The sequence below is a fragment of the Suncus etruscus genome, chromosome 3 (assembly GCF_024139225.1).
Source record: "Suncus etruscus isolate mSunEtr1 chromosome 3, mSunEtr1.pri.cur, whole genome shotgun sequence".
NCBI lineage: Eukaryota > Metazoa > Chordata > Mammalia > Eulipotyphla > Soricidae > Suncus > Suncus etruscus.
In genome coordinates, this window is record NC_064850.1 from 22,062,718 (window position 1) to 22,082,489 (window position 19,772).

The 19,772-nt window shown below is 49.3% G+C and overlaps 1 protein-coding gene across 1 annotated transcript in view; it reads left to right on the forward strand.

Annotated features, from left to right (window-relative positions):
* Window positions 1–19,772, forward strand: part of ADCK1 (aarF domain containing kinase 1) — a 115,290-nt gene that overhangs the window by 29,839 nt on the left and 65,679 nt on the right. Inside the window, exon 4 of the mRNA XM_049770395.1 lies at window positions 11,055–11,258. Within this exon, the coding sequence (XP_049626352.1) occupies window positions 11,055–11,258 (204 nt within the window). The remainder of the gene's footprint in view (window positions 1–11,054; window positions 11,259–19,772) is intronic.

The following is a 19,772-nucleotide window of genomic DNA, read 5'->3' on the forward strand; positions in this document are numbered from 1 at the left end:
GATGAAGTAGGGTAACAGAGGAGAAATACCAAGCCAGTGAGGAAGGATTTATTGGAATCTGTCTGTTTTTTGCCTCATGGCCTCTCTGCCATGTGCTGCTTCTGTGCCTGCCAAAAGCCAGAACTGCTCTCTCTTTATTCTCCAGAACCAAATCCACCAGGGTACGGGAAGGTTCTGTAATCCAGGTGGGCTTTTACGCACCAAAAGAAGAGGTTATCAGGAAGAGGAAGTTGGGGGAATGTCTTTGTTTAGGGTTTTTAGTTAGTCTCACCTTACAGGGAATGGGGCCAGAATAATAGTACAGTAGGTAGAGTGCTTGCTTTGCAGATAGGCGACTCAGGTTTGATCCCTGGCATCCCATAAGGTCCCCTGATTCCCTCCAGGAATGATCCCTGAGCACAGAGCCAGAAGTAAGTGCTGAGCACAGCTGGATGTGGCCCCAAACCAACTAAACAACAAATTATATAGAAATGTTAAAAAGATACCACCTAATTTAAGGACTAGGGAGATGACTCAAAGATTTAGTGCTTATGCCTTGCATGTGGGAGGCCATGAATTTGATACTCAGCACTGAGCCAGGAATAACCTTGAGTACCACCAAGTATGGAACAACAACAACAACAAAAACCTAACAGAAAAATATAACCTAACATCCAAATATGGGGTTAGAGAATGGGGATAACTGTATAATTAGTGAATATAGTAAAAACCTTTGAATTGTCTAAATACTTGAAAACAGGGAGTTTTATAATATATTAATTATATCTTAAATTTTTGGGGGGGCCACACCTGTAGGTGCTCAGGGGTTACTTCTGGCTCTGTGCTCAGAAATTGCTCCTGGTAGGCTCTGGGGGCCATATAAGATGTCAGGAATCGAGCCACCGTCCGTCTAGGATCGATTGCGTGCAAGACAAACATCCTACCACTGTGCTATCTCTCCAGCCCTATTATACCTTAATTTAAAGGAGAGATTTAAAAGAGATATTTTTGGGGGCCAGAGAGACAGTACAGGATTTAACAAGGTACATGCCTTGTTTATTACTGATCCTTGTTTGATCCCTATCACCACATGGTCTCTGAGCATGTGGCATGTCTCTGGAGGCCCCCAAACACTGCCAGAGTAGCCTGGTAATCCTGGAATTCCAGGACCCACTGAACATCACCACCTTGGGCCCTTATGTTGAGTCTCTAGCCTGATGGTTGAGAATTACCTGGAAGGGCCCTGGTGACTACTAAGCACCACTTGGAGACTCTCACTGAAAAGCAATAACTTAACAAAGCAAATAACTTAACAACAAAGCAGTTACTGTACAAAGGAACGTAGAGTAAATCAGGAAAAATCATCTTGAAATTTTCACAATTCAAACACATTGTGATTTTGATACTGCTTTTTTTTTTTTTTTTTTTTTTTTTTTTTTTGGTTTTTGGGTCACACCCTGTGACGCTCAGGGGTTACTCCTGGCTATGCGCTCAGAAGTTGCTCCTGGCTTCTTGGGGGACCATATGGGACGCCGGGGGATCGAACCGCGGTCCGTCCTAGGCTAGCGCAGGCAAGGCAGGCACCTTACCTCCAGCGCCACCGCCCGGCCCCGCTTTTTTTTTTTTTTAAAACATCTATTTAATCTGTAATATTCTATCAATATAATGAGTTGTTTTCCTCAGTTGAAATCTTGAGCATTTTCCCATGATATTGCACTGTTGTCACTTAAAATGACTAATACTGCTTTGTGGGATTTTCATCCTACTTTTTTTTTTTTTTTTTTTTTTTTTGGTTTTTGGGCCACACCCTGTGCCGCTCAGGGGTTACTCCTGGCTATGCGCTCAGAAGTTGCTCCTGGCTTCTTGGGGGACCATATGGGACACCGGGGGATCGAACCGCGGTCCGTCCTAGGCTAGCGCAGGCAAGGCAGGCACCTTACCTCCAGCGCCACCGCCCGGCCCTTCATCCTACTTTTTAACTCCTTTCTATACTTCTATTTTTCTGTTACAGCTGAACAAAGGTTAATTTTATGCCTCTATTTATTGATAGGACTTCTGCATATTTCTTAATTTATTTTCATAGGAGCAATTTCTTTTCCTCCCTCCCTCCCTCCTCCTTCATTCCCTCCCTCCCTCCCCCTCCCTCCCTCCCTCCCTCCCTCCCTCCCTCCCTCCCTCCCTCCCTCCCTCCCTCCCTCCCTCCCTCCCTCCCTCCCTCCCTTCCTTCCTTCCTTCCTTCCTTCCTTCCTTCCTTCCTTCCTTCCTTCCTTCCTTCCTTCCTTCCTTCCTTCCTTCCTTCCTGCCTGCTCAAGGTTTACTCCTGGCTTTGTGCTGAGGTTTTACTCCTGATGGACTCAGTGGACCATATGGCATGCAGGAATTGAACCTGGGTTACCCATTTACAAGACAAGTTCCCTACCCCCTGTACTATTGCTTTGGCTCTATTAGTATAATTTCTAAATTGGTATATACATCTGAACAAAACAGTACTGAAAGAAATTTAAAAAGACCCAAATAAGTGAAGATATCTCTCATGTTTATAGATTCAAAAACTCAATGTTGTTAAGATGTTCATTTTCCCCAAATAAATAGATTCATGACAATCCTGATCAAAATCCCAGCAGGCTTTTTTGTAGAAATTGAATGCTCATTCTAAAATCCATTTGGGAACACAGAGGGCCTAGAAAATAACACTTATAAAGAAAGAAAAAAAACAAAGTTATAAAAACAGTAAGTACTGGGTTTCAAGATTTATTATGAAGCAAGTAATTAGTAAATTATTATCATTACTAAATAAAACTGGTATCAAGACAGTATGATATTGGCATGAAGAGAGACAAACTGATCTCTGAGCAGATTAGAGAGTCCAGAAATAGACCCAGAGACACAGGGGCAGTTAATTTTTAACAGTGATGCAAAGGGACCTCAAGATAGAAAGGTTTATTTTGTCAGCAAAATTAAAATAAAAAAGTACTGGAACAGTTAGATTCATAGGCTGTTAAACTTAAAAACTTAAAAAAAAAAATGGTTGGGTTCACAGCTGGTGGTATTCACACCCCAGCAATGCTGGTCCAAACCAAGAATACCAGGTGGTTCTGGAGATTGAAACCAAGGCCTGGCACATGCTAAGTTTGGGCTTCACACCTAGTTAGTTTTCTTAGTTGTTAAAGTCATAAGTGCTTTTCCCTTTAAAAAAATTTTTTTTTTTATCGAGACTATTGTGAATTACAAGTCTTTCTCAGTTGTATTTCAGGTATATAGTGATAGTAAGTTAGGGCCATTCCTACCACCAATGGTGACCTCCCTTCACCAGAGTTCCCAGCATGCATCCCATACCTCTACCCTTAGCTTCCTGGTCTACCAGTGTAACAGGTCCTTTTTGTGTTTAACTTGTTATAGTTTGGGTCTCTTGATTCTATTGTCAGTGATTTGTTTTTTCCTTCTGAGTATTTTAAAGAATTTTCTGTTTGTCTTTGTCACTCTCTTTTTCTTTTTCTCCAATATTGGTAGTGCTCAGGGCTCACTTCTGATATGTATGTACTGTAGGGGACTATATATGCTGCTAGGGATTGAACCCAGTCAGCTGTGTGCAAGGTAGGCACACCCTACCTGCTGTACTGTCTTTCTTGACCCCACTCTTTTCTTTATAACTGAATTTTATTTTATTTTTTGTTTTTTGGGTCACACCCAGCAGCGCTCAGGTGTTACTCCTGGCTCTGTGCTCAGAAGTCGCTCCTGGCAGGCTTGGGGGGCCATATGGGATGCCGGGATTTGAACCACCAACCTTCTGCATGCAAGGCAAACTCCCTACCTCCATGCTATCTCTCTGGCCCCTGAATTTAATTTTTTTTTTTTCATTTTTGGGTCACACCCAGTGGTGCTCAGGGGTTATTCCTGGCTCTGCACTCAGAAATTACTTCTGGCAGGCTCTTGGACCATATGGGATGCTGAGGAACAAACCCAGGTCTGTGCTGGGTTGGTAGTGTGCAGGCAAATGCCCTACCGCTGAGCTATCACTCCGGCCCCTATAACTGATTTTAAATTATTTTTTTGTGAGATGCTGATCTCTTGGGGCTGAGGGAGAATCTTGCCATCCTGTGTTTCCAGTGGAAAACCTCATGGCTGGACCCCAGTGCACTGTGCAGACATCACCTGGGAGGTCCTGTCTGGGCCCAGTGTCTGGTCTATGTTAGAAGGGAAGAAAATCTGCTGCATGTTCCTGATTCTATAAGATGATAAAGGAGGAATGACTAGTAAAATTCTTTCATATTCATCATAATAGGTGTTTGTTGTTCACCCATGTTTCCTTTTGGACACACATTCTTCTTTTCCCCCTCCTCTCTCTCTTCCTTGTTCTCTCTTCCTCTTCTTCCTCCCTTTCTCTCTCTCTCTCTCTCTCTCTCTCTCTCTCTCTCTCTCTCTCTCTCTCTTCTCTCCTCTCTTCTCTTCCCCTCTCTCAATCAGTTTCATTTTCAGGAGTGATGTAGAGCAAGGAGTAACTCCTGAAAATTGTCATTGTCAGATGTGGCCTAAATATTTCCCTTCCACGAAATAGTATTCTTTCTTTTTTGGGAGGAAACAGTAAAACAAGCTTATTTTGGAAATAAAGGGAGGGAAGAAGAGAGGTAGATAAAGATAACTGCTCAGAAGAGACACAGTCTTCTCCAGTGTGGGGGAAAAAGTGAAAATTGCACATTGCAGTCTGGATGTGTGGGCCATTTTCTGAGAATGTGCCCTAAAGTAATAAAGTCCAGTACTAAGGCAGATGTGGCCAAAAAGGCAATAGGCTAATAGGTGTTTGTTTTGTTTTCACTTTTGATCCATACTTGGCCATGTATGATTGACAGGGATCAGTCCTGGTTCTGTGCTCAGGGATCATTACTGCTGGGCTCAGGGAATCATATGTGGTGCCATGGATTGAACATGGGTTGTCTGGATGCAAGGCAAATGCCATATTGGTTATACAGTTGTTATAGGTGTTAGTTTTAAGAAAATTTAAAATATACAGGAAAACCTATAAATAAAAAGAAACACTCATATTACCTGACAGCCCAGAGAGATGCATTTCTTTGGGGTTTTTGGTTTTTGGCTAATAGAATTTGGTTTGGATTGAATGAGGCAGCATTGATATTCAGGCAACAATGGATAAAGCACTTTGTCTGCAGACCTAGGTTCCATCCCTGGACCTGTATACATATATATATATATATATATATATGTATACATATATATATATATATATGTATACATATATGTTTATGTATATCTTCTCCAAGCCTGCCAGGAATGATCTGTAAGCACCACTGGGTGTGATGTGATCTCCCAACTCCACCCCCTGAAAAATATTGGTGCCTATTATTGTCTATTTCAGTAGTGCTTTTCACACTTTTCCCAAAACAAATTGTATCTCTCACTCTGCCTCCCATCTCAGAACAGAAATCCTTCTACCTGTGGTGTCCAATTTTAATCTGTAATTCCAGTTCTGCTATACAAATCCAAGGGGCACTTGAAGAGTTTTAAACTCTTATTTTTCTTGCAGGGGGCAAATGTTTGGGCCTCATCTGGTAATGCTTGGGTTACTCCTGCTCTGGGTTTAGGTATCACTTCTGGCAGGGTTCAGGGGACCATATGGGATACTGGGGATTCAATCTGGGGTGGCCACATGCAAGGCAAGTGCCCTACCTGCTATACTATTGCTCAGGCCCTAGTTTTGGACTCTTTGTTCAAGAGTCATCTCGTAACTATCTTTCACTGTCTCTCTCCTAGGTGTGAGGTATATCTGTATGTCTGTTTCTTTCTTTTATGCTGACATTACCCCCACCCCCACCCCCACCCCCAAAGGTAGAGCCCTGTTCTCTGAGGTTTTATTAGTTTTCTTTTCTTCTTCTTTTTGAGGAGAGAGAGAGAGAGAGAGAGAGAGAGAGAGAGAGAGAGAGAGAGAGAGAGAATGGGAGGGAGAAGAGAGGGTGGGAGAGGGAGGAAGAGGGGGAGAGAGGGAAGAGAAAGAAGTAAGAGGGAGAGGGAGAGAGGGAGAAGGAGAGAGAAAGGAAGAAGAGAGGGAAAGGGAGAAAGGAGTAAGAAGGAGAAGGACAGGGAGAGCTCTATTAGTTTTCTTAAAACTAACACCTAGATAGCTGTAGCAGCAATATGGCACTTGTCTTGCATGTAGCCAAACCATGCTCAATCCATGGCACTACATAGGATTCTCTGAGCCCACCAGTAATGACCCTGAGGACAGAGCCAGGACTGAGCCCTGGCTCAGCCATACTTGTAAAAAAAGTAAACAGGAACTTTGATGATTTTCTGCCGAGTGGGGCCTCAGACTCCTGTGTGTGGGAACTTAGAGTTGAGTGAAGAATTGCCCTCCTTGGCTCTGCCCTATCCCTCACGATCAATAAGTAATCAGCCCTGTGTTGATCTTGTTAGCTATGCACTACCCCATCCCCAGGCTAATGAGCATACTCTTAATTATGATAAGGCAGATTAAAACTCATTACAGCAAGGTTATTGGTAATGAGACCATCAAAAGGCAGGTTATAGAGCTGGGAGGGGAGGGAGAGAAAGAGAAGAGAGAGAGAAGAGAGAGAGAGAGAAAGAGAGAGAGAGAGAGAGAGAGAGAGAGAGAGAGAGAGAGAGAGAGAGAGAGAGAGAGAGAGAGAGAGAGAGAGAGAGAGAGAGAGAGAGAGAGAGAGAAGCTGGACATTGGGCAGGAGGCTGTACTGGCAGTCCCTGCCATCTTTGTTGGGTACCATCAGGGATCTGGGGGGCTCTGTGGTGAGGACATACTGCAAAGCCATCACAAGCAGGCAGGGGTAGGACTCAGTTTCAGGGAGCATCTCGTGTTGGGGACCTATGGCAGGTGTCTTGGTAAGAATAAATAAGGCTCTGCTGCATCCTGCATTTCTTGTGTGCAGGTGTTTTGCAGGTTCAGTGACAAATCTTGGAGGTAGCTTTTATTTCTGTTAGATTGTGGCCCACACTTGTGGAATTGAGCACAGTTTAATGTGCATAGGCCTCGACTGGCTTGTTTTCCATCTCATTCATCTGGAAAGTTTGATTTTTATCTCCATTGCTCTCTCTTTTTCCATTTATTGACCTTTGACTTGATGCCTGGCCCTATACTCAACTCTTCTTTTACACATTGCTTCACCTAACTGCCAAAGCGACAAGTTTCACCTTTATCCTTATTTCACTGCTGAACAAATGTAGGTGCCAAAGCCAACTGGCCTGTCCGAAGGCCATATGACAAATACTGGAGTCTTTGAACCCAGGTCTTTGCAAAGCCAATACTACTGATCATTATACATAAGGACCCTTCTTCTTGTATTCAAGCCCAACTATAGCTCACTTTGAAACAGTATACATGACTCATCTACATTATAAGCGCCTTTCATGAATCCTTCAAGATAGTACCACAGAGGGTTGAGAATGCCTTCTACTAAATAAACATTTACTATAGTTGCTGCTAATAAACTCCAGCTGTCCAATATGGCAGCTGCTAGACACATTTAAAAGGAATGATATAAAAGAAATATGAAAAAACAATTTACTTTGTTTTTTGTGTTTTGGGCCATCTCAGGTTCTACTCTTGTCTCTGTTGAAGAGTGACCTCTGGTGGTGCTTGGAGGAGTATATACAGTGCCGGATGTAAATGGGGTCAGCTGCATGCTATACAAAAACCTTAATCCCTATAGTTTCTCCAGCCCCTGAAAATGAAATACTGGGCTCCTCAGTCACAGTAGCCACATTTCAAGTATCCTTCATTTACATGTAGCTAGTGAGGCTGCTGGCTGTGGCGCTGACAGAATGTGCCTGCAGAAAACTCTGTGGGACAGCACTGTGACAGACAAACTCACTCAATTCCCAGTGTGTCCCTCCTGATAAATCTGAAGGGCTCAGGCTAGGGAAATTTAGAAGTCAGGAGCTTTTAGAAGCTTTGCAGTGTGTATATTTGTATGAGTAGATGAAGGATTCTGGAGAGAAGAGAGTGGTGAATCCTTGTGTGTTTTTTGGGAACCAAGTTAAGGAAGTCTGTGGAAAGGGAATTTGCACTAAGCCAGTAATTTTTGAAATTCTGGGTGGGACTTGCCTTCTGATCTCTAAGGACAGTGTATCTGGAGTAGTAAAATCCTCTAGGATTCTCTAAGATCAGGTGCTCTATTATTCAGCATTTGAGTGCTTTTTTTCTGTAAAAGAATGTTTGAGGGAGAAGGAGTGCTAGCACAGCAGGTAGGGCGCTTGTCTTACACAAGGCCAACCTGGGTTCTATTGGCACAGCCAAGAGTAATACCTGAGTGCAGAGCCAGGAGTAGCCTCTGAACATTGCAGGCGTGGCCCAAAAATCCAAACAACAGAACATTTGAGGAGGTAGAGAGATAGCACAGAGGCTAAGTGACCAGCACAGAGGTTGACTGACCCAGGTGAGATTGATCCCTGGTTCCACATTATTGCCCTGTTATCTCCAGGTATAACCTTGGAGACCTGTGAGCACAGCAGGAATTGCCTGAGTGATTCCCAATGCCTGGGAGAGGGTCCCAAGAGGTCCCAAGAGGGCCTCCTCAGTACCACCTGCGAAACTCCCCCCAAATTGTGCGTTTCCTGAAGACTAAAATTACCTCTCGGACATGTGAGAGTGTTTGATTGTGGCTGTTGATCTGGAAGCTGGTTTAAGGTGCTCTCGTTGTGAATATGTTGGTGCCGTTTGCCGCAGATGCTGACTCAGTGTCATGGGTGATGTCTTTGTGAGTATGGAGCCAATAATTATCATCAATCTCCATTTATGGTGCATGTCCCTGTTGTCCTGAGGGCCGTAGCACGTTTGTGGACACACGTGGTCTCCATTCCCAGGGCTGCTGAGATGTCAGACTTCTTGGTCTTCTGTGGCCAGAGAGGGTGGCCTGTAGCACCTGTGCCAGCGATTTGCCTCTTCGGGACAGATTCAGACCATGGGTGGCGGACAACCTAGCTGATGGCTTCCTGCTTGAGGCACTCAGCAGGGGAAAGTGGTGTCATCTGGGGACATCCAGGGGGCAATCTGGAGTCCATCTCACAGGAAGCGTGAGAAGCCTTCAACTAGGCACTGAGCAGCAGGTGCCTGCTCTTTTTGTTCGTTTTCAGGCCACACTCATTGGTGCCAGGGGTTACTCCTGCCTCTGTGCTCAGGAATTTTTCCTGGTAGGCTCAGGCTCAGGGAACCATATGGGATGCCGGGGATCAAACCTGGGTCTGCCACATGTAGGGCAACTGTCCTCTCCACTGTATTATCATTCTGGCCCTCACCTTCTATCATTTCTTTTTTTTTTTTTTTTGGTTTTTCGGGCCACACCCATTTGATGCTCAGGGGTTACTCCTGGCTAAGCACTCAGAAATTGCCCCTGGCTTTGGGGGACCATATGGGACACCAGGGGATCGAACCGCGGTCCTTCCTTGGCTAGCGCTTGCAAGGCAGACATCTTACCTCTAGCGCCACCTTGCTGGCCCCACCTTCTGTCATTTCTAAGGTGATGGTTTTCTCTGTGGTTCTCTGGGCTGCTAATCATATGGGCTCTTTAAACCTGCTCTCCATGTTTGTTCATGTTTGTTGCCCACATTACATTATCAAGTTTTTTTTTTTTTTTGGGTTTTTGGGTCACACCTGGCAGTGCTCAGGGGTTCCTCCTGGCTCTATGCTCAGAAATTGCTCCTGGCAGTCTCAGGGGACCATATGGAATGCCAAGATTCGAACCACCGTCCTTCTGCATGCAAGGCAAACACCCTACATCCATGCTATCTCTCTGGCCCCTATTGAGTTTTTCTTGAGGTTTGTTGCCTCCATGTTGAGTTTCACCATGGCCACACCAATCAGAGCATTGTGGAAGGCCATACTAGGGATACTTATTGTTTCCTACTCACATCCGCAGCCATCTGGAGTTAGCTGCCTTATTCCAGTATGTATCTCTGACCCCAATCTAGGAGGGTTCAGGAAGGCAGGACCCCAAGAACTCACAGGCCTTTCATGGACATGACTGGGAAAGCAGGTGGGAGCCAATTCCTAGCTCTGGTTAGACAGGTGGGCCTCTGGCTTAACCCATCTACGCTGTCTCATGCTATTGCCCTGCTCCTCCAGGGAGCAGGGTCTGGACTATAGTCAAAGAGTTTTTATGCACCTTCCTTTGCTAGTTAGTAGCCCTTCCTTCCTTCCTTCCTTCCTTGCTTCCTTCCTTCCTTGCTTCCTTCCTTCCTTGCTTCCTTCCTTCCTTCCTTCCTTCCTTCCTTCCTTCCTTCCTTCCTTCCTTCCTTCCTTCCTTCCTTCCTTCCTTCCTTCCTTCCTTCCTTCCTTCCCTCCCTCCCGTTGTCCTTCCTCTTCTTCTCCTTCTTCCTCTTCTTCTACCTCCTTCTTCTCCTCTTCCACTCTTGGGCCATACCCAGTAGTGCTCAGGAGTTACTCCTGGCTCTGCACTTAGAAATTACTCCTGGCAGATTTGGGGTACAATATGGGAAGCCAGGGATCGAATCCAGGTCAGCCATGTGCAAAGCAAGTACCTTACCTGCTGTACTATCACTCCAGCCCCAGTAGCTTTTTTTTTTTTTTTTTCAGCAAAGCATCTAAGCGTCTTCTTGCTAAAGAACCCACACTTTCCTCTCGGAGCAGCTGTCAGGATGAAAAATGCCACGCATGTTATCATGTTCTCTGACATGTTAGCCCTCCACACTGCAGGCCTAGGGGGCGATGTATCACAGCAGAGTTCAGCCTGGGTTGAAAGCCTGAATTGGACATGCTTTTAGGGGAAGCGTGACCCAGGCTAAGCCAGTAGATAGTCTCATTGCTTAGCCAGAAATGGGAAAGATGGACAGTGAATGTGTGAGTGTGAGTGTGTGTGGGTCTGATTGTGTGTGTGTCTCTTAGTGTGTGTGGGTCTGAGTGTGTATGGGTCTGACTGTATGGGTCTGAGTGTGTGTGGATCTGACTGTGTGTGGGTCTGAGTGTATGTGTGTGTGTATGTGTGTGTGTGTGTGTGTGTGTGTGTGTGCTCTCAAACCCAGGCTCCGGGAGTGAGGCACTCACCCTGTTGTGCCTCCTGCCTGTATGCCTGCAGGTGCACCTCCGCTCCGCCCGGCGTCTCCGCGAGCTCTGCTGTGCCAACCGGGGGACCTTCATCAAGGTGGGCCAGCACCTAGGCTCCCTAAACTACCTGCTGCCGGAGGAGTATACCAGCACGCTGAAGGTGCTCCACAGTCAGGCCCCGCAGAGCAGCCTGCATGAGGTCCGCCAGGTCATCCGTGAGGAGCTGGGCAAAGAGGTACCCATAGCCATCGCAGCCCGACAGTAGGCTGGGCACTGGGGGATAGTCGAGGGACTGTGTTCTTTTTTTTTTTTTTTTTTTTTTTATAATTTTTTATTATGAATTATGACAACAAAAGATGCAAAGAAAGAGGATAAGGTAAAGTTACAGTGGAAGGACAATCACCCATAACATAATTATCAGAAGAAGTCCCGTTGCTGATATCTTAACTTTGAATTTTCACCAAAGAAAGTTAAGATAAATAAAACAGAATCCATGTGCAATTACTTTTTCCCTCAAGTCCCCAGATTGTAGCACATTATAATATTTCTTAACAGCACACAAGGCAATCTAAAGCCATCAAACTCACGTAACTCCTTAAACATTAGAGGCATAGTATTTTTTACATTTCCATGTACATGCATATTAGCTTAAGTTAACCTCAAATTTTAAGTGGGTGTGTTTTAAGGATTAGAGTCAAAGGAGCACAGTAAAAACGGTGTTAGAGTGGCAATTGTTGTTTGCATAGGCCCACCAAAATATGAGAGGCATGGAAAGGAATAGCCTTGGCCTAAATACAAAGAGATCCTACCCCTGAAGTTTCCTGGCATAAGACCAGCTCTAGGCCTCAGGAAAGTTATCGTTCGCTCCAAGACATTGTCCGTAGTGCCAACACACTTATCACACAGTCTCTGTTGTTGGTCTCATGTTTCTGTATTAAAGATTCTGGAATCTGCATGTCCTACATTGAAGTCATGATGTGGAGTGCCTTCTCGTTTCACCTCACCATGAAAGGGGAATGCAGGAAGCCCTGTCCTGTAAGCAGGTTGTTGTTGTTAAATCTTCTCAGTGTTAAGGGAAGTCTCTTTTGAGCAGGACGATGTCTGAGCAGTGGTAGGGTCTTCCGTGGTAGAGGATTGCTTCCAGGTGATGTTATAGACAAACCTCACCATAAAGGGGCAATACAGCAAGCCCTGTCCAGTAAACAGGTCATTGTTCTTGTTGTCTTCTCAGTGTTAAGGGATGTCTCTTTTGAGTAGATAGATGTCTGAGCAGCTGTAGGGTCGTCCCTGGTACAGGAATGCCTCCGGGTGATGTTATATACAACCTTGGATGTTTTGTAAATGTCTTCTGTAGATCAAGAGGTAAATGGAGAATGCCCATTCTTCTGAGGCCTGTGCCAGGTCTTTATGTCAATGTTCAGGGTGTAAGGTCTCATTGCACTACAAGATTTGTGAGTTCCCATTTCTATTAGATAAGAACTTATTGGTATGTATAGTATTTTCCTATGTTATTGTGCCTACGCAAACAAGATATAAAGCCACGTGGTGCTATCAGATATATGGGGGCATAAGAACATTTCCAACAAGACCCATGACTTGGTTCAAACATAAGTATTAAACTGAGGGATTCTTTCACACCAAATTCCATATTGAGAAGTTTATAAAGAGAAGATAAAAAACATGGGGGGGGGATCATCACTGTATAAGAAAGTATTTAGCAAAAGTTATAGCCGTCAAAGAAAACACCCATAAAATGTTGAAAAGATATGTGTCCTTTTTATGCCTTTTAAAATAGTTGGGTGGGTGTTAACTCTAGGGCACCACTTTGGTCTGTGAATTAGGACTCAACAGTACTTAAGTTAGAAAGGGTAAAAAAGGAGTAATGATGATAGGAGTTAAAGAAGTTAAAGAGAAATATGAACTTATGAAGGGGTATGCAAAAGGGCAGAGTACAAAATGGACATTCTGCATACATAAAAACATAATTCAATGATAGTGAGTACTATTAATGTTTCTTGTGAGAGTACTATTAATGTTTCTTGTGCACGCGGGGGGCGATAGCCCCCGCGCGATTTTGAAAATGTAGACTGGACAGAGATTACCAGTGCCACCCAAACCTCCTCCTGCTAGACTCCCGGCTCCCAGGAAGGAGAGATCCTTCAAGAAGCTGGGAGAACAAAAGTTCAGAGCCCCACCCAGACCCTCCCTAAGGAGCCGCATGGATAGTGGGGGAAGGCCTAGGGTACCTTCAAACTCCACCAAGGGACCCAACTCACCGGCTTGCACAGGGGTGTGGCCCGGGGAAGCCCTGGAGATCTGGAGCAAGGCGGCAGAGGGATGCTGGGGTTACCCAAATCCCGCACCCCCCCCCTAGGCCTGGCCAAGCAGGCCTCCGGCATGGCGTGGGCCTGCCAAACCTCTTCCTGCTAGACTCCCGGCTCCCAGGAAGGAGAGATCCTTCAAGAAGCTGGGAGAACAGAACTTCAGAGCCCCACCCAGACCCTCCCTAAGGAGCCGCATGGATAGTGGGGGAAGGCCTAGGGTACCTTCAAACTCCACCAAGGGACCCAACTCACCGGCTTGCCCAGGGGTGTGGCCCGGGGAAGCCCTGGAGATCTGGAGCAAGGCAGCAGAGGGGTGCTGGGGTTACCCAAATCCCGCACCCCCCCCTAGGCCTGGCCAAGCAGGCCTCCGGCATGGCGTGGGCCTGCCAAACCTCTTCCTGCTAGACTCCCGGCTCCCAGGAAGGAGAGATCCTTCAAGAAGCTGGGAGAACAGAAGTTCAGAGCCCCACCCAGACCCTCCCTAAGGAGCCGCAGGGATAGTGGGGGAAGGCCTAGGGTAACTTCAAACTCCACCAGGGACCCAACTCACCGGCTTGCCCAGGTGTGTGGCCCGGGGAAGCCCTGGAGATCTGGAGCAAGGCGGCAGAGGGGTGCTGGGGTTACCCAAATCCCGCACCCCCCACTAGGCCTGGCCAAGCAGGCCTCCGGCATGGCGTGGGCCTGCCAAACCTCTTCCTGCTAGACTCCCGGCTCCCAGGAAGGAGAGATCCTTCAAGAAGCTGGGAGAACAGAAGTTCAGAGCCCCACCCAGACCCTCCCTAAGGAGCCGCATGGATAGTGGGGGAAGGCCTAGGGTACCTTCAAGCTCCACAAAGGGACCCAACTCACCGGCTTGCCCAGGGGTGTGGCCCGGGGAAGCCCTGGAGATCTGGAACAAGGCGGCAGAGGGGTGCTGGGGTTACCCAAATCCCGCACCCCCCCCCCCCCTAGGCCTGGCCAAGCAGGCTTCCGGCATGGCGTGGGCCTGCCAAACCTCTTCCTGCTAGACTCCCGGCTCCCAGGAAGGAGAGATCCTTCAAGAAGCTGGGAGAACAGAAGTTCAGAGCCCCACCCAGACCCTCCCTAAGGAGCCACATGGATAGTGGGGGAAGGCCTAGGGTACCTTCAAGCTCCACCAAGGGACCCAACTCACCGGCTTGCCCAGGGGTGTGGCCCGGGGAAGCCCTGGAGATCTGGAGCAAGGCGGCAGAGGGGTGCTGGGGTTACCCAAATCCCGCACCCCCCACTAGGCCTGGCCAAGCAGGCCTCCGGCATGGCGTGGGCCTGCCAAACCTCTTCCTGCTAGACTCCCGGCTCCCAGGAAGGAGAGATCCTTCAAGAAGCTGGGAGAACAGAAGTTCAGAGCCCCACCAAGACCCTCCCTAAGGAGCCGCATGGATAGTGGGGGAAGGCCTAGGGTACCTTCAAACTCCACCAAGGGACCCAACTCACCGGCTTGCCCAGGGGTGTGGCCCGGGGAAGCCCTGGAGATCTGGAGCAAGGCAGCAGAGGGGTGCTGGGGTTACCCAAATCCCGCACCCCCCCCTAGGCCTGGCCAAGCAGGCCTCCGGCATGGCGTGGGCCTGCCAAACCTCTTCCTGCTAGACTCCCGGCTCCCAGGAAGGAGAGATCCTTCAAGAAGCTGGGAGAACAGAAGTTCAGAGCCCCACCCAGACCCTCCCTAAGGAGCCGCATGGATAGTGGGGGAAGGCTTAGGGTACCTTCAAACTCCACCAAGGGACCCAACTCACCGGCTTGCCCAGGGGTGTGGCCCGGGGAAGCCCTGGAGATCTGGAGCAAGGCGGCAGAGGGGTGCTGGGGTTACCCAAATACTGCACCCCCCCCCTAGGCCTGGCCAAGCAGGCCTCCGGCATGGCGTGGGCCTGCCAAACCTCTTCCTGCTAGACTCCCGGCTCCCAGGAAGGAGAGATCCTTCAAGAAGCTGGGAGAACAGAAGTTCAGAGCCCCACCCAGACCCTCCCTAAGGAGCCACATGGATAGTGGGGGAAGGCTTAGGGTACCTTCAAACTCCACCAAGGGACCCAACTCACCGGCTTGCCCAGGGGTGTGGCCCGGGGAAGCCCTGGAGATCTGGAGCAAGGCGGCAGAGGGGTGCTGGGGTTACCCAAATACTGCACCCCCCCCCAGGCCTGGCCAAGCAGGCCTCCGGCATGGCGTGGGCCTGCCAAACCTCTTCCTGCTAGACTCCCGGCACCCAGGAAGGAGAGATCCTTCAAGAAGCTGGGAGAACAGAAGTTCAGGGCCCCACCCAGACCCTCCCTAAGGAGCCGCATGGATAGTGGGGGAAGGCCTAGGGTACCTTCAAACTCCACCAGGGACCCAACTCACCGGCTTGCCCAGGGGTGTGGCCCGGGGAAGCCCTGGAGATCTGGAACAAGGCGGCAGAGGGGTGCTGGGGTTACCCAAATCCCGCACCCCCCCCCTAGGCCTGGCCAAGCAGGCCTCCGGCATGGCGTGGGCCTGCCACACCTCTTCCTGCTAGACTCCCGGCTCCCAGGAAGGAGAGATCCTTCAAGAAGCTGGGAGAACAGAAGTTCAGAGCCCCACCCAGACCCTCCCTAAGGAGCCGCATGGATAGTGGGGGAAGGCCTAGGGTACCTTCAAACTCCACCAAGGGACCCAACTCACCGGCTTGCCCAGGGGTGTGGCCCGGGGAAGCCCTGGAGATCTGGAGCAAGGCGGCAGAGGGGTGCTGGGGTTACCCAAATCCCGCACCCCCCCCTAGGCCTGGCCAAGCAGGCCTCTGGCATGGCGTGGGCCTGCCAAACCTCTTCCTGCTAGACTCCCGGCTCCCAGGAAGGAGAGATCCTTCAAGAAGCTGGGAGAACAGAAGTTCAGAGCCCCACCCAGACCCTCCCTAAGGAGCCGCATGGATAGTGGGGGAAGGCCTAGGGTACCTTCAAACTCCACCAAGGGACCCAACTCACCGGCTTGCCCAGGGGTGTGGCCCGGGGAAGCCCTGGAGATCTGGAGCAAGGCGGCAGAGGGGTGCTGGGGTTACCCAAATCCCGCACCCCCCCCTAGGCCTGGCCAAGCAGGCCTCAGGCATGGCGTGGGCCTGCCAAACCTCTTCCTGCTAGACTCCCGGCTCCCAGGAAGGAGAGATCCTTCAAGAAGCTGGGAGAACAGAAGTTCAGAGCCCCACCCAGACCCTCCCTAAGGAGCCGCATGGATAGTGGGGGAAGGCCTAGGGTACCTTCAAACTCCACCAGGGACCCAACTCACCGGCTTGCCCAGGGGTGTGGCCCGGGGAAGCCCTGGAGATCTGGAGCAAGGCGGCAGAGGGGTGCTGGGGTTACCCAAATCCCGCACCCCCCCCAGGCCTGGCCAAGCAGGCCTCCGGCATGGCGTGGGCCTGCCAAACCTCTTACTGCTAGACTCCCGGCTCCCAGGAAGGAGAGATCCTTCAAGAAGCTGGGAGAACAGAAGTTCAGAGCCCTACCCAGACCCTCCCTAAGGAGCCGCATGGATAGTGGGGGAAGGCCTAGGGTACCTTCAAACTCCACCAAGGGACCCAACTCACCGGCTTGCCCAGGGGTGTGGCCCGGGGAAGCCCTGGAGATCTGGAGCAAGGCGGCAGAGGGGTGCTGGGGTTACCCAAATCCCGCACCCCCCCCTAGGCCTGGCCAAGCAGGCCTCCGGCATGGCGTGGGCCTGCCAAACCTCTTCCTGCTAGACTCCCGGCTCCCAGGAAGGAGAGATCCTTCAAGAAGCTGGGAGAACAGAAGTTCAGAGCCCCACCCAGACCCTCCCTAAGGAGCCGCATGGATAGTGGGGGAAGGCCTAGGGTACCTTCAAGCTCCACCAAGGGACCCAACTCACCGGCTTGCCCAGGGGTGTGGCCCGGGGAAGCCCTGGAGATCTGGAGCAAGGCGGCAGAGGGGTGCTGGGGTTACCCAAATCCCGCACCCCCCACTAGGCCTGGCCAAGCAGGCCTCCGGCATGGCGTGGGCCTGCCAAACCTCTTCCTGCTAGACTCCCGGCTCCCAGGAAGGGGACTGTGTTCTTTGGTTGTTCAGATGCGGAGCGTTTGGGAGACCTTCCCTACATGGAGCTGAGTCTGGCTCCAGCCCGAATGCAGAGTGGGTTATAGATGCCCAGTGTGCAGTGATGCTGCCACTACTCAGAGGTCCCCTGACCTAGAGGGATCTCATGTGTCAGCTCTTGGGGACCCAGGTCCTCCTGCTCCCTGCCTACCTATTTGAGGAGGTGAGCCCAGAAGCCTCTATAGTTTCTCTTCCCACCAAGGGACCAACTCCTGATTAGGGAGATTTAGCAAAATGGAAATAACTACAATGCCACTTGGCTTTGGGCTGAGGGGGTCCAATATGGGGTTAGGATGTGGCAACCCCAGGTAGAGGGGACTGGACTGGTCTTTCTTATTTGGCCCCAGCCTGGCTTCCTATAGCATAAGACTCACCCCCAAATTAAACCTAAATAAATCACTGTAATGACAGTGTGAAGCATTTTATCACTGGCTTGTGGGGCCAGTTGGGGCCAGTAGCCTGAGTGAGGCAGCAGCTTAACCTTTAGAGATACCGGGGACAGGAGGGCTCGGGGCCAAGGCTCAGGGTGGTATCTGCTGCTGGTTACAGGGGGTGCAGGCTCCCCTGTCTGGTCTGTGTGTGCAGATTCAGGTAGGAAGGCAGAACCTGCATCATTAGTATGCCCAGTCCATCTCACCCTGATAGTGACCCGGGACTCTATTTGCCTCTGTCCCTGAGAGGAAGGAAGAAAGAGAGGCGGTGATAAGACCCAGTTCTGAGGGGGCTTCCTGCACAGCTGGTATTCCCCACCCTGGCTTCCCTAGACACAAGATCTACCCTCCCATCCCTGTGCTCCTTCCCTGATATACTTTCTCTGCTGTGGATGGAGGGAGGGCCAGGGGCACTGTGTGGGAAGCAGGGGGGTGCAGATGTGGGTGTGAGGGTGGAGAAAGTCACTCACTCTGCTCTTCCTTCTTCCTCCAGCCCTTCCCATGATACCCTTGATAACACTTTTGCTCCAGGGCTACACCCAAGCATGTCAGTGGGAAAACTCATTTTCATGCCCTAGGCCACCCCATCTGTCATATATCACGCAACAGATCTAGTCCTCAAAGGCCACCAAGGGTGCCTGCAGCCCCTGAATCACAGACTGACTAGGGCTACATGGCTGGAGAGGAGCGGCAGGCTGGGCTATTTGTCGGCATCTATTTCCTGGGGGTGCCTACTGGGCCCCTGCCATCAGAAGGGTCCTTGGTGTCTTGAGTCCTGTCTGTGTCCTTGGAAGATGGGGCTGATGTGAGGGTGTTCTCAGCATGGGGGTGAGAGTAAAGTTGTAGCCTCTTTAGACACACACTCCACTCCTGGTGTGCTTGGGTTCTGGGTCACTCACATCTCTGGGCAGCCAATGTCATGGTGAGGAGGTGAGGGCCAAGAGGAAGGGACCGCCTGGGTCTTCTGCTAAGGGAGGGGCACAGAGTGGTAGGAAGCAACTTTAGGCTCTGATTTTCTTTTTTCTTTAAAATCTTTTAAAAGTTGAGTCGCTGTGTGTAAAATCACCCCATGCACCATATCTCCAACTCCAGGTGAATCAGGGTTGCACATGAAATAATCCAAACCAGGCTGAGGATGAAACATGTGTAGTCTGGCATTCTTCTACATCATCTGGAGAGCAGCTGCCTGCCAGAACTGCCATTTTTATTGAGTACAGAGACCACTCTTGGGAGGGGCAGGAAGGACTGATAGCTCAGGCTATCCTGAGCCAGTCCAGGTTTATTAGTAAGACAATCTGTTTTGAGGTAAATCCAAGTTATAAACAAACATACAAAAGAACCAGGGATGACCTTTATTTTAGGTAAAATGAGGTGTAACCTAACAACCGTGATTTACACAGCTATTCATAGGTGAGATTCAGGCTACAGTGTTCTAACACCCATCCTAACACTAGTCCCAGCTCGTGTCAACTTCTTTTCCTCTAAGCCCCAGTCAGCCTGCTTAACAGGCCTTTTTTTTTTTTTTTTTTTTTTTTTAATTTGCTTTTGGGCCACACCTGGTGGTGTTTGAGTTTCTTCCTGCTCTGTGCTCAGGGATCATTCCTGGCAGGGTTCAGGGAACCAGCTGGGGTGCTGGCGATTGAAACTGGGTCAGTCACCTATAAGGCATGTGTCTTACCTACTGTGCTGTCTCTCCAGCTGTTGGCAGGGCACATTTTTCAGTTTGGTTGTTGTAGTTTGGGTTTCATACTTTCAATATTGTTGCTTCTGTGGTTTACAGATATAGATACACCACTGCTTGACACGGCCTATGCTTTAATAGGCTGGTGCTGTGTTCTCTCTCTCTTCTTTCTCTCTTTCTCCTTTCTCTCTTCTCTCTCTCTTCTCTCTCTCTCTTTTGGGGGGTCACATCTAGTGGGGCTCAAAG